The sequence below is a fragment of the Crocuta crocuta genome, unplaced genomic scaffold, assembly GCF_008692635.1.
Source record: "Crocuta crocuta isolate KB4526 unplaced genomic scaffold, BGI_CrCroc_1.0 scaffold77, whole genome shotgun sequence".
NCBI lineage: Eukaryota > Metazoa > Chordata > Mammalia > Carnivora > Hyaenidae > Crocuta > Crocuta crocuta.
This window is the reverse complement of record NW_027532172.1, coordinates 5,010,897-5,035,331: the sequence shown is the minus strand read 5'-3', so window position 1 is coordinate 5,035,331 and position 24,435 is coordinate 5,010,897. Positions and strand designations below refer to the sequence as shown.

At 44.4% G+C, this 24,435-nt stretch overlaps 1 protein-coding gene across 1 annotated transcript in view; it reads left to right on the top strand.

Annotated features, from left to right (window-relative positions):
- The window catches only part of SMARCC1 (SWI/SNF related BAF chromatin remodeling complex subunit C1), a 172,263-nt gene extending 148,919 nt beyond the window's left edge, over positions 1-23,344 (top strand). The window contains exons 26-28 of the mRNA XM_077777037.1: positions 1,349-1,610; positions 18,606-18,782; positions 20,990-23,344. Coding sequence (XP_077633163.1) covers positions 1,349-1,610; positions 18,606-18,782; positions 20,990-21,084 — 534 coding nt within the window. The 3' untranslated portion in view covers positions 21,085-23,344. The remainder of the gene's footprint in view (positions 1-1,348; positions 1,611-18,605; positions 18,783-20,989) is intronic.
- The last annotated feature ends 1,091 nt before the right edge of the window (positions 23,345-24,435 follow it).

Here is a 24,435-nt window from a genome sequence, read left to right as displayed (position 1 = left end):
CTTCTTCGAAAAATCTGGATTTTTATTTTCTTTCATGTTCACGTTGATTTTTTTTTTCAGGCCTGAATCAAATTAATTTTGATAGCATTTAAGGTGGGCTTCATCCTCTGAACTGTGTGGCATACAGTTTTTGGATTTCCCAGCACATATAATAGATTATTTCTCTTTATTTTAACTTGGGTCCCAGAAAGATTATTTTGAATATTGAAATACTTATATTCTTTAAACCAAGATTCATGCACATCTTTATTTAGGTATCTGAGATATTCTGTGAATGTGTCACCCAGAATAATTTTGGGTACTTGGAAGCTAAGATTTGCAGTGGCATTGCCAAAGCTCCACATTGAAAAATGTGTATATTTGCAGCTAAGGCCACATCCACTATCCAGAGTATTTAACTCTATGTCGTGTTCTAAAATAGGAACCAGGGGCACCTGGGCTGCTTAGGCAGTTGAGCATTAGACTTCAGCTCAGGTCATGATCTCATGGCTAGTGACTCCGAGCCCTGTGTCAGGCTCTGTGCTGACAGCTTAGAGCCTGGAGCCTGCTTTGGATTCTGTGTCTCCCTCTCTGTCCCCTCCCCTGCTCACACTCTGTCTCTTTCTCAAAAATAAATAAAACATTAAAGAAAATAAAATAGTAACCAAAATATCATGTCCAGCAAAGAGTCCCTGCGAAGGTTGTGTGGACTTGAAATTTTAGCAGTTGAGTGCACTATTAAAAGGACAGGAGAGGGGCGCCTGGGTGGCTTAGTCGGTTGAGCGTCCGACTTTCGCTTAGGTCATGATCTCGCGGTTCGTGGGTTCGAGCCCCGCGTCGGGCTCTGCGCTGACTGCCAGCTCAGAGCCTGGAGCCTGTTTCAGTCTGTGACTCCCTCTCTCTCTGACCCTCCCCTGCTCACGCTGTCTCTCTCTCTCTCCTAGAAATAAATAAAACATTTAAAAAAAAAAAAAAAAAGGACAGGAGAGGCTTGTTTCACCTGGGGAATATTAAAGCAGTCATGGAAACTATTTTTACATATCTGAAGGCCTGCCAAACAGAGGATTACATGTGTACTGGCTGGGGCCAGAGAACAGTAACCCTACTGGATGAAGGTTATAAAGAAAGGCAGACCTTGTACATAACACAAAGACCTTGACCTTGGTAACAGGTGTCCAGAGTGGAAATCTGCTATTCAAGAGACCATGCCTTTCCTCACTGTAGATGTTGCAGGAGACGAGGTGGCTGTGTAACTCAGTATATGTGACACAGCATACAGAATTCAGGCATCAGGTAGATGTCCTGTGTGTCATCCATTCCTGAGAACCTCTCGTGGTGTCATTTCTCTTTCCTTTCCTTTTCTTAACAGTTAGAACAACAGAGGCAGCAGTTGCTTACTGAACGCCAGAACTTCCACATGGAACAGCTGAAATATGCTGAATTGCGAGCCCGACAGCAAATGGAACAGCAGCAGCATGGGCAGAACCCTCAGCAGGCACACCAGCACTCAGGAGGACCTGGCCTGGCACCACTTGGAGCAACGGGGCACCCTGGCATGATGCCTCATCAGCAGCCCCCTCCCTACCCTCTCATGCACCACCAGATGCCACCACCTCATCCACCCCAGCCAGGTGAGAGGCACGCTCTGCTCACAGACAAGACTGGGGTCATCCTTGTGGCACAGGATGAAAGGAGTTAACGACACCGTTGGTAATTTGTGACTAGAACTGTGACTGGTGTGTTCCTTGTCATCCACGTGATGGTAGGCAAGTGAGATCTGGTTTTATAGCCATCACTACGTAATGACTGCCATGTTCTGTTCCTGGTGTGATGCCTTTCCTTGGTCAGTCTCTGAGTGGCTTACAGCTCCCACAGTTCCTTAAAAATTCGCCTTGGATTGTCTACATTTTTTTTTTAAATTTACAGTTTAAACTTAACGGGTCTAACTAAAGATAGACACACACAAAAGGAATAGTGCCATGAACTCTTATGATCCAGCTTCAACACCCATCATCTTTCTGCCATCTTAAACTTTTTTTGTTAGAGAATCTTCTATCATAGACAAAAGTAGAAAGAATAGTATAATAATCCACCCTATATACCTGTTGTAGAGCCTCAGAATTATCAATATTTTATCTGTTTCTTCTCACTTTGGGGCAAGAAATAGACTTCAAAATGTATCTCTAACCAATGGAAATCTTCCTCTTTAACGGAACTACTGTCATCACACCCAATGAAAGTGACTGTAATTCTTAGTGCCATTAGTTAAATGTCTTTGGATGCTTCATTTGTTGGAATCAGTGTTCACATAAGGTCCACACATTGTCTTTGTTCTCTTAAATCTGCTTTAATGTGTTAACAGTTCACCTCCCCTCCGTGTTTTTTTTGTTTTGTTTTGTTTTTTGTTTTTTTGGGGGGGGTTTGTTTTTTGTTTTTTGTTTTTAAATGCCATTCAAGTGTTGAAGAAACTAGGGTTTTCCACCTTTGGCGGAGACTGCATGTCCCCTTATGGTGCATGGTGCCATTTCGCATGTTCTCCCCACTTCATCTCTCCCGTAAACCAGAGGCTGGCTCTGAATATTTTACCAGGTTCAGGTTCACTTTTTGGGAGCTGGCATTTTTACTGTAATTTCGGTTGTCTCTCTTGGTGACATTAGGGTTGGTCAGTGGTTCTGGTGTTGTTAGGCTGGTCCATGCATTACAGAGTTCCCCATCAGACTTCACCAGAGATTTTACCTGCCTCTGAGAATTGCTTTGTAGATCAGCTGTTTAAACTATCAGGTATTGCAAAATGTGAGATGTCCAAATTGATTGTTTCTTCTTCATTTATTACCAGTGATTCTTTTATTAAAAAAAAAAAAGGCCAATCATTTAGTTATCCTGAAAAGGAGTCCTTACAGTAAAGACTTAGTCAATGCTTCATCTTTTCTCTTTATCGGTTACATGGATAATGAGTTACTACCCACTGCCGCCTTTACCAAAGGTGACTAATAGGGTTTTATTTTTCTCCTGTTGGGTGTATATAGTTTTAGTATTACGATTTTATATATTTTTGTGTATTTTTAAAAATTTTTTTAAATGTTTTATTTATTTTTGAGAGAGAGAGACAGTGTGAGCGGGGAAAGGTCAGAAAGAGAGGAAGACACAGAATCCGAAACAGGCTCCAGGCTCCAAGCTGTCAGCACAGAGCCCAACGTGGGGCTCAAACCCACAAACTGCGAGATCATGACCTGAGCAGAAGTCGGATGCTTAACCGACTAAGCCACCCAGGCACCCCTGTCTTTTGTGTTTTTTAATGTATTACGGAGATTATTCTTTTTTGATGTTCAGATTGTTCTATCTTTAGCTGGTGGGAGCTCTAAGATTTTTTTTTTAATATTTATTTTTGAGAGAGAGTATGAGTGCGAGTGGGGGAGGGGCAGAGAAAGGAGACACAGAATCCAGACGGCTTCAGGCTCCACGCTGTCAGCACAGAATCCAGTGCGAGGCTCGAACTCACAAACCACGAGATCATGACCTGACCAAAGTCAGACGCTCAGCCGACTGAGCCACCCGGGTGCCCCGGGAGCTCTTTCAAGTTGGCAACTACGTTTTGACCACCTTGAAAGTTGATCTCACAGTCCTTTTAAACTTACCTACCAAAAACCAATAAAAACTACCTTTCCACCTCATGAAAACCTAAAATGTACCTTTAATTTCAGCTTTTCTTCTCTCTACCCCCCACATTCCTTCCTTTCGTGGAGAGCAGTGTGTATGGTTTGTGCTGTATGTCACTTTGCTCCATAACAGTCATCCTGGAGGGTTTTCATAATTACCCTGCAGCAGTGTGCCAGGTGTACAGCAGAGCCCAGGCTTGTGCTTCTTGGGGTGGGTTGCAGATCCTTTGGCCAAGGCACGTAGTTAAGTCTGCTCATGGAAATAATCAGGCATGTTTGCCAAAAAAACTAGCAACATGGATCGTTTTTATTTTTTAAGTTAATTTTTATTTTTGAGAGAGAGAGAGACAGAGACAGACCACGAATGGGGGAGGAGCAGAGAGAAAAGGAGGCAAAGAATCTGAAGCAGATTCCAGGCTCTGAGCTGTCAGCACAGAGCCCAACGCGGGGCTTGAACTCACGAACCGTGAGATCATGACCTGAGCCAAAGTCGGATGCTTAACCGACTGAGCCACCCAGGTGCCCCTCAACATGGATCTTTTATTTCACAACCCAAAATATGTTTTAGATATTAGTTTTTATTGCCTTTACCCCAAACTGGGGCTAGGTTGACCTCAATTGGGAAGCCTTCATTTCACACACACTTGACTCTTAAATAGCAGCTGCAGAATTTACAACCGCCATCAGACTTGCCACTTGATCTATGTAATGTTTGTGGATGTAGTCTTCAGGGTCTGCCCTCCTCATGACGTAGGATCCTTCTCCTTCGGTCTTTCTGTCTGCTTGAGCAGATCTTAAATTCTCTTTATCAGATGTAATTTTTTTCAAAATTAAGCTTTTAGAAGATACCAGTGATTAACAGAATGAAGACTACAATGCGATTTTTCAGAAACAATAGTTATTTTAAAAATTTTGTTCCTAAATCTGCTGGGATAAATGTTTAAGGGAAAGTTCTCTGTGGCTACTTGGTCCTGGTTCTGGTTGGTATTAAGTGTCATCTTCCACAGTAACCGTTCACAGAGGACTCCTGGGGAGCTCTCACATCTGCATTTAGCTCATAAAAGATGGGAAGAGAGATGCTTCTGTCTTCTTCCCTAAATTATGCTCTGGTGAGAACAAATGTTTGCATGCAAGGCCCGTCACCCATATTGTTTTTCCTCACTTCTCACCGTCCTCACTTCACGGTTCAAAAACTGATTTATGGCGAGGACCACGTGGCCTTGCTGCATGGTGGAGCTGGGATTTGTGCTGGGCTCCGCCTGATTCCAGAGTGACCCCACAACTCTGCCCCGTGACAGAATGCTGAGAGGGGGCTTACAGCAGATTCATATACAGCTTTTCTCTCAGGGAGACCATGCCAAAGGAACTAAATTTCATAAAAATAGCCTTTAGAATAGAAATAGGGCGTTTTCCTCTTTTTACTCTCTCATAGAAATAAGCTTTTCTTCAGAAAATTTTAAAGAAAAGGATCATTACATGTATGAGGAGACTGGTTTTTTAAAATCTGTGGTGAGGTCATCTTTTTTCTTAACAATTTTTTATTGAAATAGAATGTACCTATGGAAAAAAACACAAATCATGAGTGTTTAGTGTTAACAAAGAGACTATGCCTGTTTAAGCAATACCCAGAAGCCCCTACGATACTCTTCTGAAACTCCTTTCTTCCAGGGTCAGCAACTGTCCTGATTCCTACCAGCAAAGACTAGTAGGGCTAGTTGTGAGTACTGTCTAGAGGAAATCACACAGTAGGTTTTGTTTCTGTCTGGTTTCTTTCACTTAGCATGAGGTGTGTGAGATCCATCCACATTGCTGTCGGTAGTTTGTAGATTTGTCCCTCCTGTTTGCTATACCTGGTCAGTTGTGGGGCTCTGCCCCACTTTGTTCGTCTGTTCTCCTGTTGATAGACATTTGAATAGTTTCCAGGTGTTAGTTCTTACAGTAGCTGGTAGTACTGCTCTGAATATCTGATAGACATAGGTATACATTTCTGTTGTGTGCACCCAGAGTACCTTGAATGGGTCATAAGTACATATGTTCCCATTATTAGATGCTGCCAGTACTGTTCCAAAAAGGGTTCTGCCAGTTTACATGCTAGCAGTGTTAAGAGTTGTAACAGCTCAATGTAATTGTGTTGTGGGGGTGCTCTGGAGTTCAAATGTAAAATTAAATCAAGTGTGTTCAAGAGTAAAATTAAGAACTATAAATTGAACCCACTAGTTAAAAGTTGCCTTCATAACAGGTGAGTCTAGTGCACCATATTCTAGCAGTCAGCTAAAAGGCCTTTTCAAAGCAGGGCAGGTGAGGAAGTTGGTAGTGTTTTAGGTGAGGTTCAGCTTCAGTCTCTGATTTGCTACAGGTGTCAGTTAAGAACTCTGAGCTTTGTCCTTCCAACTATTGTTTCCGAAGTTCTAGAAAAGTTTACAGGCCACAGCATTTATATTAGGAGCTGAGGATAATTATCCAGGTCAGTTTGCTAGCTTTTAGTATTTGGCCAGAATTTACAGTCTGTGAAGAAACGGGAAATCGGCCTCTGAAAAACCAGCTAGGTTGGAGAAGTGGTGAAAAGATCAAGACAGATTTATCAGTGGGTGGTTAATTTGTCCAGCCTTCTGACTTAGAGTTGGTATAATTATGGAGATAAAGCCCATGTAATCTTTTCTCCACAAAACTGTCCATCAGTGGTAGAGCCCATAAAAATAGTGGCTCAATCTCATGAATCTGTCAGGCTGTCAAATGCATGGGCCTGGTCCCCAGAGGGATTGGTATAAACCCACACCTGCATATATTCCATTTAGTTTGAACCTCTGCAGTTTTCCTCCTCTACCACCCCTTAATTCATTCAGATCCGTAGAATATTGTGTAGAAAGTACAGTCTTCATGCTGTCCTTGCTCTTCCTCGGATCTTATTATTTGGACATAACCTGGGAACTCTAGCTGTGTGTGGATTTTGTTCTGGTCTCTGACAGTGTCCCAAGTCGGTCTGTTCACTACCAAACAAAAAGGCAAAGGAAGTATCTGTAGTAGTGTGTTTCTGGTGTACAGTGGGCATGTGGAAGTTGGAGTTCGCCCCAGCCATCTTTGTATACCCCTTGGGTTTTGCTAATCTGATAAAATACATACCAGTCCATTTCATCTTTTTATTTAAATTGGAAAACTGTGGTTTCTAAATTAAAGCCTATTAGTACTCCCTGTAAAACTGCCGTTCCATATGATACAAGGTGAACAGTTGTGATAGCAACCAGTTGTTGAACACATACATAGTATCCTTTGCCACACCCTGGCCTATGGTATGATGACAGCACTTGGGGAACCAGGAGAGTGGCCTAGGTAGTGGCTGCTGCTTCCTGAGGTGTTCTTGATTGTGCTGCTTACCTGAGCCAAGAAGGCACTGCCCTCTGACTGTGTGGGTCTCCTTTATTTTTTTTTAATGTATTTATTTAAATTCAAGTTAGTTAATATAAAGTGTCATTTCATTTGAGGAGTAGAACCCAGTGATTCATCACTTACATGTAATACCCAGTGCTCATCCCAACAGGTGCCCCTTCCCTAATGCCTTTTGCCCATCTAGCCCGCCCTCCAGCAACCCTCAGTTTCTCCTCTGTATTTAAGAGTCTCTTACGGTTTGTCTCCCTCTCCATTTTTATCTTATTTTTCCTTCCCTACCCCTATGTTCATCTGTTTTGTTTCTTAAATTCCACACACAAGTGAAATCATATGCTATTTGTCTTTTTCTGACTGACCTCTTTCACTTAGCATATGCACTCTAGTTCCATCCACATTGTTGCAGATGGCAAGATTTCATTCTTTTTGATCGCCTAGTGATATTCTGTGTGTGTGTGTGTGTGTCTCCATTCATCAGTCGATGGGCAGTTGGGCTCTTCCCATAATTTGGTTATTGTTGATAGTGTTACTATAAACATTGGGGTGCATGAACCCCTTTGAATCAGCATTTTTGTTTCCTTTGGATAAATACCTAGTAGAGCAGTTGCTGGGCGGTAGAGTAGTTCTATTTTGAATTTTTTGAGGAACCTCCACACTGTTTTCCAGATTGCATTGCCACCAGTTTGCATTCCCATCAACAGTACAAGAGGGTTCCTCTCTCTCCTCATCCTCACCAATATGATTATTTCCTGAGTTAATTTTAGCTATTCTAACAGATGTGTGGTACTATCTCTTGGTGATTTTGATTTGTATTTCCCTGATGGTAGCTGATGTTGAGCATCTTTTCATGTGTCTGTTTTCCATCTGGATGACTTCTTTGGAAAAGTGTCTGTTCATGTCTTCTGCCCATTTCTTCACTGGATTATTTGTTTTTCGGCATTGAGTTTGATAAGTTCATTATAGATTTTGGATAGTAACCCTTTACAGACATGTCATTTGCAAATATCTTCTCCCATTCCATCAGTTACCTTTTAGTTTTCTTGATTATTTCCTTCACCATGCAGAAACTTTTTATCTTGATGAGGTCCCAGTAGTTCATTTTTGCTTTTGTTTCCCTTGCCTCCACAGACCTGTCTCATAAGAAATTGCTGTGGCTGAGGTCAAAGAGGTTGCTGCCTGTTTTTTCTTGTAGGATTTTGATGGTTTCCTGTCTCACATTTAGGTCTTTCATCCTTTTTTTTTTTTTTTGATGGTATAAGAGAGTGGGCCAGTTTCATTCTTCTGCCTGTTGCTATCCAGTTTTCCCAGCACCATTTGCTAAAGAGACCGTCTTTTTTCCATTGGATATTCTTTCCTGCTTCGTCAAAGATTAGTTGTCCATATAATTGTGGCTCCATTTCTGGGTTCTCTACTCTTTTTTCATTTATCTGTGTGTCTGTCTATGTGCCAGTACCATACTGTCTTTGTGATGATTACGGCTTTGTAATACAGCTTAAAGTCTGGAATTATGATGCCTCCAGCTTTGGTTTTCTTTTTCAACATTACTTTAGTTATTTGGGGTCTTTTCTGGGTCCATATAAATTTTAGAATTGTTTGTTCTAGCTCTGTGAAGAATGCTGGTGTTTCTCTGATAGAGATTTCATTGAATGTGTAGATTGCTTTGGGTAGTAGATGCATTTTAACAATATTGTTCTTCCAATCCATGAACATGGAATGTCTATTACTTTGTGTCTTCAATTTTTAAAAATTTATATACTTACTTTAAGAGAGAGAGAGAACACGAGCAGGGGAGGAGTAGAGAGAAGAAGGGAGAGAGAATCCCAAGCAGGCTCTGTGCTAATAGCACAGAGCTGATATGGGGCTCAGACCCACGAACCTAAGCTGAAATCGAGTCGCACGCTCAACTAACTGAGCCATCCAGGTGCCCCTTTTTCTTTCAGTTCTTCAATTTCATTCTGTAGTTTTCAGCATGTAGATCTTTTATCTGTTTGGTAAGGTTTATTCCTAGGCATCGTACAGTTTTTGGTGCAGTTGTAAATGGGATCAATTCCTTGATTTCTCCTTCTGCTGCTTCATTATTGGTGTATAGAAGTGTAACTGATTTCTGTATGTGATTTTATATCCTGAGACTTTGTTGAATTCATGTATCAGTTCTAGCAGTTTTTTGGTGGAGTCTTTTGGGTTTTCCAAATAGAGTATCATGTCGTCTGTGAAGAGTGAAAGTTTGACTTCTTTCTTGCCGATTTGTATGGCTTTTATTACTTTTTGTTGTCTGATTTCGTGAAGCTAGGACTTCCAGTACTATGTTGAACATATGGTGAGTGTGGACCACCCTGACATGTTCCTGTGGAGGTCTCCTTTATTGTAAGTGGTTAGTACTCCCAAGGGCTTCGGCCCATTCTTAAAGGAGCATGACCTGTCTGTGAGTTGAGTCAAAAGGAAGTGACAAAAAATTTATTATATAAATGTAGCGTAAGCTCTGCCCTCCTTTCCCCTGGGCATTTATAGTAAATGAAGCACTCAGAAGTTTTCATGGATCTGCAATGAGCTGCCTGCATTGAGGAAGCCTCTGTGTGTGAAAAGCAGAAGGAAAAGGACACACTGACTTAAATACCTTTATGGTTTTCTCATGATTAATAGTAGAAGAATTTTCAGTAGTGCCTAAAAAACCAGAGTAGGAATTGGTCCGAACTGATGAGAACTCAGACATGGTATAGATGATGTTTTAATGATAAAACTAGAATTAGTAAAATGTTGGTTGCTTAAGGAAATTTCAACCAAGGCATTAGTCATTTGACTTTTAAGCCTCCAAGTTAGACCCACTTACACAACCCTACCCATGGGAAACCGTGCTTAGGAAAGGATTCCAACCAGTCATCCCTTCCAAGCCCACCCCCTGGCCTTCCAGCGCCATACCAAAAAGGGAAGAAGAATGGCTCATCACATCAGCCAATTTTTTAGTATCTGCAGGGCCTTCGGTCCTGGCTTGCGTCACATGATAACGAGGCTGCTGAACCACTTTCCGGAGTAGCAGGTTCCCCTTACAAAGAGAACAGTGAGGGCCCAGTCTTCAACAAAGAGCGTCTGTTGCGGGCGCCCCCCGGAAGCTTTGCAGGAGGAGGAGTCCCTGAGGAGCCTGGGCTTCCCCTCACTTGGCCCCGATTGTGTTATTTCCGTTCTCCGGGGCGCTCAGCCAGAGGATGTGCTGTGGACGGTTAGAAATGGAGCGATGAAATGTGTTCAAGATTGGAAATTCACGAGTTTCCTTTCCTAGTTTCATGTTCTCCCACCTGCCTCTCCCACCCCAAAAAATAAAAATCCTTAAATATTCCACCAGGCATGATGGGTATCATGCTTTAGTAAAAGATCTATTAAACCTGAGAAAGTGTGAGGGATTTTTCCACTAGGCTAAACCTAATTTTAGCAAACCTTTCTATTTTTCAGGCTTCAGATGCCTGCTGTTTTGTTGTGGGTTTTTTTTTTGTTGTTTTTTTTTTTTAAAGCTTGTATGTAGGTCAAACTCCCACCAGTTTTTGCTTTCATGCTGCTGTCTTGAAGCCTCATCTCATCTCTCTCTCTCTCACTTCCCTCTCTACCAAGGAAAGAGATACCTGATTTTTTTTTTTTTTAAACTGGAAAATACATACATGCACACCCTTTTATTTTGTTTCCTAAGTTCTGCTCCTGTGCATTTCATGTTCATGTGGGCCAGATCTCGTCATGTTTAGTAAGAGCTTATGGAAGTACTTTCAGACATTACCATCCTTGTAAAAGTGATGAGACCTTTGTCAGACCCCAGAAAGAACACAGGAATGTTTAGATTGCAAAAGGACAGAGTTTGTATTATGAGAAATTGATTCTGTCCTCTTACCGGTCCTCTTAAATTCTGCCCCATTTCAAATTTGATCTTAGAAATCAGCTTTTCCAATGAGAGAGCTACTCCATCAAGGTAAGATGGTGTAGGTGTGAAGGAAAAGAGAGTGAGCCTTGGGGGCAGACAGACCTGGGTTTGAATCTTCTCTGTCTCTGTTCTTGGGATTTGGGGCCAAATTACATAGTCTCTCTTGAGACTTCATTTCCTTATCTTGAAACTGGGCTCTTTCTGTCTTCCAGTCTGCCTGACAGCCCAGAGGATTCAATCAGATAACTGTCATTGCCTGGCAAATGGTAGACTGTGACTCAGAATGACATCCTTGTCTCCTGCTTTCTGTTCCCTAAATCCACTGCCCTAGATACACCCACACAATAAGTTGTAGAGCATGACAGCAGTAACCTCTGGATGGATTTGACCACACTTCATGCCCCTTCCTCTCCTGAGAAGTGTTAGTCTGCCTAAGTAGAAGTCACCTATTTTTCCTCTGATTCTTCTTGTTGGCTGCCACCTCTCCCAAGGAGCCGTTGTTCTCTTGTACCCTGTACACCTGTGTCTCAGTGGCTTTCTTGCCCTGCTATGACAGGAAGGTAGGAAAACTTTGGTTTTCAGAAGGCTGGGGGATTTAGATCAAGAAAAAGGAGGAGGTTTTTTTGCAGCCATTGGGCTTATGGCCTGGGAAAACCCTAAAGCTGCCCATCACAGCTTGTTGCCATAAAGAAATAGGGAAATAGGTAAACAGGCCACTGCCACTGAGAAGTAGCTTCAGAAATGGCACCACTAGACCCTGACTGCAAGAACTCGCAGCCGGAGCCCATTGCATGTTGGGTAGGCATCACTTCAGAGGTCTGTGTCAGTCTGCAGCCAAGTCTCCTCTTTGCCAGATTGTTTCCTGAATGGCTTGTTTCCCTGCTGGAACTCCCACACCGAGCCACTGGTTGCAGAATTGTTTCTCTTTGGAGGTGGGTGTGGGTCAGAGAACTGACCCATCAGTTTAGTGGCAGCAAGGATTGCGTCACACAGTCTGCCAGACAAAGGATGGACCCCCTCCTCCAGACCCATGTCCACAGGGTACATTGTGGTTATGAACACCATCTCTGGAGCCACAATACCCAAGTCAGATCTGGGCTCTCCTGTTTACACACTTGATGACACTGTCAACTTAGTCTTTATGTCTTCCCCTTTCACAAACTTGGTGACTTAAAACAACAGACACGTGTTGCCTCTGTTCTGGGAGCTAGAAGTTAATAATCTAGGAAGGCCTGCTCTCTTTAGGGGTTTTAGGGAATAGTCTGTTCCTTGCCTCTTCCAGCTTCTGGTGGCTTTCCCTGGCTTGTGGCCATGTGTCTCATATAAGGACACCTGTCATTGGATTTAGGGCCCACCAAGATGATCCAGGATGATCTTCTCATCTCAGAACCCTTAACTTAATCACATCTGCAAAAATGGCTACATTTACAGGTTCCAGGTATTGGAACATGTCCATATCTGTTTGGGGATCACCAGCCAGCCCACTGTAGGGGCCATAATGTGTTTGTTAAATTAAAAACTTCGTGTAGGAAGCAGAGCAGTCTTACAAGTGATATAGTAAAGAAGAAAACATGGTGGCTGGAACTAAAGTATACACCTTAGTTCTTTTGTCTGTTTTTATTTTTGTTCTTTTAAGTAGGCTTCACACCCAGTGCAGAGCCCAACACTGGGCTTGAATTCACTACTCTGAGATCAAGAGTCAGACGCTCAACTGACTGAGCCACCCAGGTGCACCTGATTTTTATTTTTTAATAAAAATAAAAAAAAATTAAGTTCTTTTAAGTCCTTTCATGTGAACTGTTTCATTTGAGCACAGAATGTGTGTGCTCAAATGTGTGGTAGAAAGAGAATTGGATTTAGAGTCAGAAGACCTGGATCTGATACCTCTTACAAATTCTGTTTTCTCTCCATAAAATGAAAATATCTGCTCTCCTAGCATGTTGGAAGAGCCAGTGACATAATAAGGCACTGTAACAAGCCATTTCCCTGATGATGTAGAAAGCCATATGGTGAGAAGGGGCAGATATCTAGCTTCATTCTCTATAATCTCAGTCCCAGGCTCTGGGCATCCTCAGTGACTTGCCCAAGAACACTCATCTCGGTTGGGATGAAGTGGAAGTGAGATCACACTGTTTAGTTTTCTAGTCTGGTTAGTTCCGTCTGTACTTTCCCTGTTGAGAATGGTACTAGGTGGCTCCTGACAGGGAGGCCCACTGGTGATCCAGGAGGTGGGGCAACCTTGCCCTTCATGTCAAAGCTTCAAGCTCTGTCCTGCTGAAAATAAGAAGTAGTTGGGACTGCATGGCTGTGTATCCTGCCGCTTCTGTGAGCACACACCTGCTTGCTTGCTCGCTCTTCTTCCTCCCTCACCAGGACTCGTTCTGGCCTTTTTTTGTAAAGGCATGCTTCACGATTGTCTTCAGTTTCCTGGAGAGAGAGAGATCTGAGAAGGGCAGGCAAAATGTTCTTCCCCGCTTTGGTTGAGGCCTCTTGTCCAGGTTGAATTTAGAAGCAGAAGTCAGCTTGTACTCACATGTATAGACATGGGCTCTATTGGCTGGTCTAGCACATGGCTTCCATTGACCACAAGTCCATGAAAAGTGTTCTTTCATCTCCAGGTTAGAATTGAGAGGTTGGAGGGGCACCTGGGTGCCTCAGTTGGTTGAGTGTCTGACTCTTTGATTTTAGCTCAGGTCATGATCCCAGGGTCATAGAATTGAGCCCCGCATCGAACTCTCCACTGCACATGGGACTTGCTTGAGATATATTCTCTCTCTCTCTTTCCCTCTCTCCCTCCCTCCGCTCCCTCCCCCATTCATGCTCGCTCACGTTCTCTCTCTCTCTCTCTCTCAAATAAAATTTTTTAAATTAAAAAAAAAAAAGAATATAAAGGTCCAAGGCTTAAAAGCGGGCCTCCTGCTTTCAATAACAAAAGTATCTGCTGTCTCCGTCACACCGCCAGAATACCTTTAGACAATCACTTGTAGAGACGTAGGGACTCCAGAGCAGATGGTGACATTTTTTTAAAAAATTTTTGTTAATGTTTATTTATTTTTGAGAGAGAGGCAGAATGTGAGTGGGAGAGGGGCAGAGAGAGAGAGGGAACTACAGAATCAGAAGCAGGCTCCAGGCTCTGAACTTAACGAGCCATGAGATCATGACCTGAGCCAAAGTCAGACACTTAACCAACTGAACCACCCAGGCACCCCAAGGTGGTGACTTTTAGTCGTGGCCTAGTGGGGGTGTGTGGCAGTAAGGGTGCTGGAAGAGCATCTTGTAAATAAAAGTCACAGCCTCTTGAATAGCAGCAGAGGACTGGCCCGGACTCAGAAGTCTGGTGCTCCATGTGGCACTGCCCATGGGAGCCTTCAAGAGTTCGGTACCTTCCCTGCGCCCCACCTCACCACACTCCACTCACAGCGGGGTGCCAGTCCCGCGTCTCTCGTTCCCAGAGCAGGAGTCCTTGCCTGTGTGTCCGCTTCATCCCCGCTGCCGTCTGCATGCCGAGTTCTCCTTCCTCTGGACGCTTGCCCCTGCTTTGCTCTCTCACTCAACCCCAGGCTGCCTGTGGGGTGCTGTCCCCCACCCCTTAGCTCCTACTCTTATCTACACATCCTGCCCTCATGCAGCCTTTGTTTCTCTGCAGAAGCTCTTTTCCTCTGCTCTAGGCTCCCAACTCCTTTGCAGCCCTTCTGAAAGCTCTCCACACAGGCCATCAGCCCCACATTCCTCCCTCTTCCAAAACCTTAAGTGTCTGACTTAAGCTCAGGTCATGATCTCAGTTTGTGAGTTCAACCAACCCTGCATAGGGCTCTCTGCTGTCAGCACAGAGCTCTCTTCAGATTCTCTGTCTCCCTCTCTCCGCCGCTCCCCACTCATGCGTGAGCATTTTCTCTCTCTCTCAAAAATAAACAAGTCCCCATTCTCTGCACAGGGCTCATCCAGCCCCTTTGCTGCGAGTCCTATCAGACAGATGGTGGTTAACGTGGCCCTAACCTGAGTACGTTTCTCTTAACCTTTTTGAGCCTGCTGGTCCTCAGCCAAGTGTAGCTGATGGGTAAGAAGGTGATGCAGGTACCACAGGGAACAGCAAGTAGGAACCTGCTACAAATAAGTGGCAGCTCTCAGGAGTAACAGGAGTGAGGCTTATATTATTTTCTGATTGCTTAACTGAGGCTGGGCCTTGTGCTTAGGAAAATCTGCAGTTGTCCTATCTCTCACCCCCTCCTTCAGTTTACTGCACATCATCCAAAATCCCAGGTCATTCACAAGGTTGTCTCAGTTGACTGGAAGGTTCCAGGTGTTTTGGCTTGCTCCTGTGGTTTTCTTCTTCCAGCACCCTGCTGCTCCTATACATCTCTGGAGTATGACAAATAACATACTTGATAGCTCTTCCTTTCATCTCCATGTCATTTCCTAGGTTGATAGGCTCTTCACTACTGCCTGTGTCTGTCCTCACACTGTGGTATGAGCACCCAACAGCATTTGGCTCTCATGGTCAGTTGGTATAAGAGTAGGTGGCGTATCAGCCCAGAAGTGAGCCCAGTAGCTGCTCTTGGCCTCCCTGGAGTGGTTTGACCAAGCTGTCCTGAGGGCCCAAGCTTACTGTCCCGCTTATTCTGAGGCACAATGTTGGTATATTTTGCTTTACAAAAATTGTTCCCCAAATACAGTAGACCACTCTTCCCCTGACTCTTGAACCTCTGGAGTTCTCTTCACTGATACCCCTGTAGTGAGGACCTCCTCTCTCTCAGTCCTAGGTCAGGGAACGGACACTGGAAATAGATGCTGTGAGGCTTGAAGCTTTGTGTGTCTTTCTTAAGACAGGCCTTTTTCTAAACAGTGACAGAGGAATTCCCTCAAGTTGTCTCCAGTACTGCTCTGTATGTTTTATTTTTTTATTATTTTTTTAAATGTTTATTTTTGATAGAGGGAGAGCACGAGTAGGGGAGGGCAGAGAGAGGGAGGGAGACACAGAATCAAAAGCAGTTCAAGGCTCTGAGCTGTAGCACAGAGCCCAATGTGGGGTTTGAACTCACAAACTGTGAAATTATGACCTGAGCCAAAGTTGGACACTCAACCAACTGAGCCACCTAACCCCCTGCTCTGTATGTTTTAATTGACCATTAGCTATCAGATAGTCCCATCTCCCAAATTTTCCATGATTGGACCTCAAGCATTCTTACTTCTAGCTGTCTCAGAACTATGTTTAGAAACCTATATTTAGGTTTCTTTCTTTCTTTTTTCATTCTTTATTTTTTATAAATTTTAGAGAAAGAGCATGTGGGTGGGGCAGGGGAGCAGAGGAAGAGAGAATCCCAAGCAGGCTCTCCATGCTCAGTGCAGAGCCAGATGTAGGGCTTGATCCCACAACACTGAGATCATGACCTGAGCCAAAATTGAGTCACTCAACTGACTGAACCACCCAGGTGCCTCCTTTTTAAAAAATTTTTAGGCACGCCTGGGTGGCTCAGTCGGTTAAGCGTCCGACTTCAGCTCAGGTCATGATCTCACAGTTCATGGGTTTGAGCCCTGCATCAGGCTCTGTGCTGACAGCTAGCTCAGAGCCTGGAGCCTGTTTCAGATTCTGTGTCTCCCTCTCTCTCTGACCCTCCCCTGTTCACACTGTCTCTCTCAGAAATAAATAAAAAATATTAGAAAAATTTTTTAAAATTAAAAAATTTTTAAATTTTTATTTGTTTTTAAAATAATCTGTATACCCACCATGGGGCTCAAGCCCACAACCCCAAGATTGAGTTGAAGACTCCACTAACTGAGCCAGCCAGGTGCCCCCAAATCTGTATTTACTTTCATACAGCTGACCTTAACAGAGATACAGAAGTCCCTGGATTTATAAAAACAAAACCATGGATTCTTTCTTCTTTTTCTGTAGAGACTATAATTTGCCTACATATACGTAGAGAGTGCGTATACACATGCGAAAGTGTCTTTTTTTTTATATTNATGTAGTATTCCATGGTATAGATAAACCACATCTTCTTGATCCATTCATCTGTTGATGGACACTTAGGCTCTTTCCATGTTTTAGCTATTGTGGAGAGTGCTGCTATGAACACGAAAGAGTGTTTCAACCTGGGTTTGTGCCCGTTAAATTATTCTCTTTTGTTTGGGGCTCTTTAAAACTAAGCCCAGCAGCCAAACTGCTGAGTTTAAGAAGAAATTCTCATCACATCTAAAGCAGGATTGGCAAACTACAACCTGTGGATCTAACCTTGCCTGTCTCCTGTTTTCATATGGACCACAGGCTAAAAATGCTTTTTACGGTGGGGCGCCTGGGTGGCTCAGTCGGTTATGCATCCGACTTCAGCTCAGGTCGTGATCTCACAGTCTCTGGGTTCAAGCCCTGCATCAGGCTCTGTGCTGACAGCTCAGAGCCTGCAGCCTGCTTCAGATTCTTTGTCTCCCACTCTCTCTTCTCCTCCCCTGCTTGTGTTCTCCCTATCTATCAAAAAACAAGCATTAAAAATTTTTCTAAAGAAGATGGTTTTTACAGTTTAAATGGTGAGGGAAGAGGGGGCTTAAAATTTTGAAAAATGTTTATATCACATGAAGTTTATATGAAATTCACATTTCAGAGTCCATAAGTATTTATTGAGACTCTGTCTCACCTATTTGTTATCTATGACACATATATGCCATCTGTGACTGCCTTCATGCTATAATGGCAAAGCTGAAAAGCACCTGGGTGGCTAGTTGGTTAAGTGTCCAATTCTTGGATTTTGACTCAGGTCATGATCTCACGTTTCATGAATTTGAGCCCTGCTTCGAACTCCCCACTGACAGTGCAAAGCCTGCCTGGGATTCTCCCTCTCTTCTCTCTTCTCTCTCCGCCCCTCCCCCCAGCCTTTAAAAATTAATTAATTAATAAGAAAAGCTGTGACCAAGCCCATATGACCTGCAGGGTCCAGATATTTACTATCTGGCTCCACAGGAAAAGTTTGCTGAAGGCTCATTGTGAAACTGCAGACAGGGTATTTTACTGTTCTTGTGTATAGCATCTCCTCTCATCAATTTCAGACCAGTAGAAAGAGATGAAGGTGTAAGGTGTTGTCCATTTTTCTTGCTGTTCTCCACAACCACCACCACCGTGGTTCTCTAGAGTCAATGCTTCATGGTGGCGTTTCAAAGAAGGGACTTTTCTATGGACAGGATTTGGAGATTCTGGTCAGAATCACTTGATAACGTTGATTTCACAGTTGTGACCAGTACTGTTTTGGATATCCCCTCCCACGAAGCCCATGTGTGAAACTCAATCTTTACTTAGCTGCTATCCTTAGATTGTGCACTTGATATGCTGTTAAAGTCCTCTCCATCCCGTTACCTGTGCTTGGCATTTTGTGTCCTCAGGAAGATGTCTGACCATCCACTGTCCACCCAGGGTAACCAAAATGAATGCTTATTTTTAGGGTGCTTTTCTTGTCATTGTTCTTGCAGCCACCTGCCTTTACCAGTGTTTAGGGTAGTCATTTGCTCCACAGATGCCTTATTATTCCTCCTCCTCCTCAAAAAAAATGAAAGTATGGGCATAGAGATTATTACAGATTATTGCTCTTTTGATATTTTAGATCCTTTAGAGGGTTAGGTATTTGTAGCTGGCATTCTTGGGCATTGAAGTGATTCTTTCTTCCTAATATACTTACCTTAATACTTAAAATCTCCCTCCACAGGTCAGATACCAGGCCCAGGTTCCATGATCCCTGGGCAGCCCATGCCAGGCCGCATGATTCCCACTGTTGCAGCCAACATCCATCCCCCTGGGAGTGGCCCAGCCCCTCCCGGTATGCCTCCAATGCCAGGAAACATCTTAGGACCCCGGGTACCCCTCACGGCACCTAACGGCATGTGTAAGTAGCATGGTGTGGGGAACCACCCTGGGGTCTTTCTGGGAGGGCTGGAGACCAGGGACAAAGGCTTTGTTGGTTAGATTACCTGTAGTTTGGCAGGTCGATGGACAGTGCAGCCTGTGACAGGAGCTTCCAGAAGATCAATCTGTAGTCTGCTCTTCACCACCCCTGATGAGCAGGTGCACAGGTGACAAGTGCAAACGCTTGCAGCATTTGGCTACATGTGCCATAGCCTTTGTGGCCTGCACTCTCAACACTGAGGTCTGTGGGGAGGCCAAAAAGATACTTCTCACCTGCTCCTGTTTAAGCCGGTCTAGCTTGAATCTTGTTAGACATACTGAGCTACTGGCTGTTTTCCTACAGGAGCCTTTATGGACACAGGGTTCAAAATTGGAGTGTGCAAAGAAAGAAAAAACCAGTTTAGGGCAGAAATAACAAGTTTCTCATACCTATCTGGGATATTGGTAGCAACAACTTAGACTCAGGAGGGACTATGAGGGTCTGTGTTGAGAAGGAACGGGAGGTCCCAGCAGGCTCCGTGGAGAAGGCACAGTGTCTGGCAGGTGTAAGAAGCCAGGTCCTTGCTCTCTCCCAGTCCTGGCCTCCAGAGTGCTGTTTCTGAAGCTCTGACCTGTCCTTTACTCCCGTAGATCGCAGAATGATCCCAAAATGCAGTCAGTAGTAGCCAAGTACCCCATCCACGTTTTCAGGCCTGGTTTGTTTAGATGTTCACATTTGTGCCAAGGAGTTAACTCCTATTCACAGTACCAAGAGCTAGGACTCAAGAATTCCTAGTCTCCAGGAGCTTTAGTGGGGAAAACAAAAAATGAAGAAGTAGATAGTAGGTTACAGGGTTTACCACAAAGTGCCTGGAGTGCGCTGCAGCACTCGGGGAGGAGTTGCAGGGCCAGGAGGCAGGCTGCACGAAAGCTCGTCTCCTTTGTCTCTGGGCCCCGAGGGACTAAGGCAGCATTACAGCACGGAAGAAAGATAGCCGTGAGCTGGGTGTAGGATCGTGGCGATAGAAAAAATGATCTCCTTTGAGTCACTGGTCAGAGTTTGTAGTATAGGGATGCTTCTCTCCCTTGGTAAGGAAACCTTAATGTCACTGACTTACAGACAGTAGGCAAACGTGCCAGTCTGCCAGGAGGCCTGGCCAATTTGCCCTCCCAGTTGCAGGAGCTGATATCCTTGGTCTTTACCACTGTCCAGTATTTCCTTCTGAAGGGCCCTTGGGGGAGCACCTTGAGAATGTGGAGGATTTCAGATGCTCCCCCACTTCTGCTACACATGAGTGTTTCAGGGATTCTGAGCCACTGACTTGGCTGTCGGGTACCAGCCAGGCCTCCTCCGTCAGGGTGCTTCCTCCCTTCAGTCCTTAGTTTCCTCCCACTGAAAAGAGGACATAAGAGATTCGACCAGTGGGCTTCAAAGTGCTTTGAAGGGCTTTAGCATTTTGATGGCAATCTCTTGGGGGGAAGGTTGGGTGAATTGACTGGTGAGCAAAACTGTACTTGTTGTTTCGTACGTTTTCATTTCTGACAGAATCAAAAGGTTTAAAAAGCCCTGGATTAAATAATCTCTAGGGTTCCTTTGTACACTAAGCAGCTAAAGTTGTAATAGGAAAGAGCCCCCGACACTCATACTAATTGTTCCCTTCAGGACCTGACCTAGTTTTGGCCAAAAATCTAAGGACTGCAGTTCAGGAGCCGTGGGGCCTCCCAGGACTGTCCACCTTGTCAGCAGCCGCCTCGAGTGAAGCTCTCTGGCCCTGGTGGAGACACTTACTTAATCAGCAAGAAGTTATACTGATAATCTATTTTGTGCCCACCTAGGCCAGGTACAGTGAGAGAAAGAAGACACAGGAAGGAGCTTATCATTTAACTGAAGAAATACAATTAGAACCATTAAAATGCAATAAACTCAAAATACATTTAAGTTCTGACAAGGTCTGGAGTGATTCTTGGAAGGGATGGGCCTTGCCTCAGACGAGGTTGGGACAGGTCCAGACAGCCCAGCACCTGAGCAGCAACCTGGAGGGACAGTGGGCCTGATCTGCGCAGGCCGCAGTGGCAGCAGTGCCGTCAAGTCTGCGTTGATTGCCTGCCGCGAGGAAAATTCCTTCCCGGGGCCTTTCTTTCTGCACGGCTCTTCCCACAGTCCTTGCGTTTCCAGCAATGACGAGCCCCTCTTGGCTGTGTTTGCAGATGCCCCTCCCCCGCAGCAGCCGCCGCCACCGCCACCTACGGATGGAGTCCCTCCACCGCCTGCTCCAGGCCCGCCAGCCTCAGCCGCCCCCTAGCCTGGAAGATGCAGGCCGCGTCCATGCCCGGCACCACTGGCTGGAGTGCGGATGACGAGACTTGTGTTCCTCGGCTTCCTTGGGTTTTTTTTTTTTTTAAAGGATTTTTTCTCCTCGCAGCCCCAAGCACGCATCCCATATTTCCCCATTCCTCTTGCCAGCCCTCTCCATGCTCTGACACCTCTTGTGTTCTCTAGCCAATGCGCAAGGGGAGGCCTCTGGTGACAGTGTGCCCTGGTCATCCTGACAGTAGCCCGCGTCCCCCCCTCCCAGTGTGGGGTATGCTGACAGTTTCTCTGCAGGTCCTCGTCAACATTAGATTTTGATGTCTGTCATTTTGGCTTCTCCATGGTTTTTTGCTTTGTCTTATGTGGATAATGCTTTATAATCATTATCTTCTTTTTTCTTTTTTTTTTTTTTGTCATTGTTGCTTTAACTGAGAGCATCCTAAGTTCATAAGAACCAAAAAAATGGTGATGGGCAGAGGGAATAGCCAGAAGGGACAAACCTAAAGGCATTATAAGTGACCTTATTTCTGCTAATCTGAGCTAAGATTGGTGCTGATCGTGAAGTTTTGTGAGACTTTTGCCCCACACAGACGCACCAAAATTTGAAGAGATCGGGAAGGGACCCCACTGATTTTATTCCCAGTGAGGACCATGAGGGACCTCCACCCTGCATAGCAGAACACTCCCCTTCAGTCCCTGGTAGGGTAGAGCAGACCCACTCCTTCCCTGGCCCACTGGCTTGGCTTTCTATGCAGATGGTTTGTTGGTTTTGGGGGTGGGATTTGGGGAGGCATTCCTTAGTTCCCTAGATTAGCCAGGAAAGCTGTAGGAGTCTAGGGCAATGACTATCCAATGAGTCTAGTCCACTATTCACTGCTTTGTACTCATTCTTTTTTTTCCCTCTTTCAAAAAACCTTTAAAAAGGAAAAAAAAAAAAGTAGATAGTGCTAAACATTTTAGCTAATGGAACTTGGTTAGGATGGCTGGGGGTTCAAGTCCCCAAACTACCTCTTGCAGTCCAGGATGAGTGGGGTTTAGTAAAGCGGTACTTTAGGTTTGGGATGGGATTGGAGAAGTGGGGCAGGATCAACAGCCTCTTATACCTTCTCCCTTCCCTTTCTGAGATCTCACATTCCATCTGTCAGGGTTGTCAAGGAGATGCTGGGGCTACCAAGGAACTCAGTTGGCAATCAGAGCATCATGCTTTTGAGGGCTGGGGTGCTCAGAGTGGGAGATTGGAATGCCATTCCAGAGGAAGAGCCACAAAAATGCCTTAACTTGAGCCCATTTCAACCCCTGCTGATGAGTGACTTGAGAGTTCTTGGTTTTCTCTTGTCCTTCCCATCCTCTATCCTTCCATGGGTGGGGGAAGGGTGTGTTTGGTGGAGCTTGATTTACAAAGCACCTGGCCTCTTCATGTCACACTCTTAAGTGGCAGTTTCATTATTTAGAATGCAAAGTGGGACACCTTTTGGGTATCTTTTTCTATATATTCTGTAAAGCTTTACATATGAGAGGATGTAGGGAGGTGTTTGTAAAACACCTCAGAACTTTTTCCCTTAGTATCAGAAAGCAAAAAAATAAATAAAATCACAATGAAGATTTGCCTTTCAAACCCTCAGGTGTTGCCTCTAACCAGGTGGCCCTGGTCACCATCAGAGTACTGGAACCAAGGAGACCTTGTTCCTTTTGTGTGTGTGTTCTGGACTCTCGGAGTGGAAGTGAGCTTATTCCTACTGGAGTTTGATTCCAATGCATTTGCCTCCAGAAAGATCCCAGTGCCTTTTGACAATGGCCAGGGTTTTCCCTATTTCCCGCCAGTCTTTCCCAAAGGAAACTCATTCCAAATACTTACCTTTTACACTGGGGTCTTAGAAGGAAAATGGAATTCTGGTTCATACTGTGGTCCCTTGTAACCTCAGGTCTTTAATGTGATCACTTTCAAATTTAAAAGATCCAGGTGGAAATATTTTTACTATACAGAATACCTGAATTCTTAACACTGTTATGTTTCAATATAAGTGGTGACTTTTACTTTTCATGTCTTTGATCTGGTTTCATTCCTGTAATACAGCCACCCAATTTTGTGAGGGGGGGGAATAATATGTGGTTTTTTGTACAAATGTGTTTCTCAGTGTGGTGTTATTTTGGAAAAATGAAGGGAGGGAGTTTTGGAAGATTGGAGGGAATTGATCAAGAAGGCCTAATCCTAATCTCCCTCTTTTTCAGTGAATAAATAGAACATTTCTGGATTCTAGTCCCATTCTCTGCATTCACACACCAGTTTCTTCATGTGTCCTATTAGGAGCCTAAATATTCAGCCCCATCCAGTCCTGGTCAGCAATTAAAATTCAGTGTTTCAGAGGCCTCCTGACCGACCACCTTCATGATGCTTAAGGAGCATACAGTTAAATGTGCCTTGCCCACTGTTTGTTTCCATGGTCAAAGTGAAGAAAGGGGTGTGGCCAACATCCTGACCCCAAGAGAAGAATGAGTAGTTTTGCTTTGACAAGCTAGAGAATGTTTGTCAGGATGCAATGTAGATACCCCCAAGTTGGAGGCAGGCCTTGAGGGCAGTTGATTCTGTGAACCTTGATGTACTTTTTAAGGACAGCCTGCAAGTACCCCCAGATGCAGATGTTTTCTGTGCAGAAAACAGAAGCCATTGCTTTCTGTGAGCCAGTGAGGCAAAAAAATTTTTAAAAGGTGGAATCTGGGTCTGCAGAGAGGTGAATGTTCATTCAGCTTCTCCCAGAAATGTGCAGGGCTGGTTGTGCTTTGCTTTCGGACCTGTTCTGACTATTCCTCCAGTAAGGGGTGTTTGGGCCAGCGGGGTATCCCAGAGTTCCTGTGCTTCCCGAGGGTGATGGAAGGAGGTTAATCCTTGATCCAAGCTAAAGACCGGTTTATAAACTTTGAGTGTGAGTTCTATTTAAAGCATAACAGGACATGTACAATCAGTTGGTCTCTCACAGGCTTCTCAGATCCTTACTGGGGGGCAGTTCCCCCAAATGTGATTAAGGACAGCAGTTTTCCAACCTCAGTATGGGTCAGGGTCACCAGTAGGACTGTTCACATACAAGCTGCTGAGCCCTGCCCTCAGAACAGATTCAGTGTGTCTGGAGAGAGTTCTGAAATGTTGTGCTTTTAACATATTCCCAGGGGATCCTGATGCGCCTGGTCAAGGGACCACCCTTTGAGAACCACTACCTAGGAAAGCTCTATGGTAGAGCAAGATCTCTACGGTTCCTGACAGTCCATCCTATGAGCTCCGTTAGCCCAGTGAAATCTGAGGGCCTGTTACGTGCCAGGTATTGGACCTTGCATGCCATGAAATCATAAC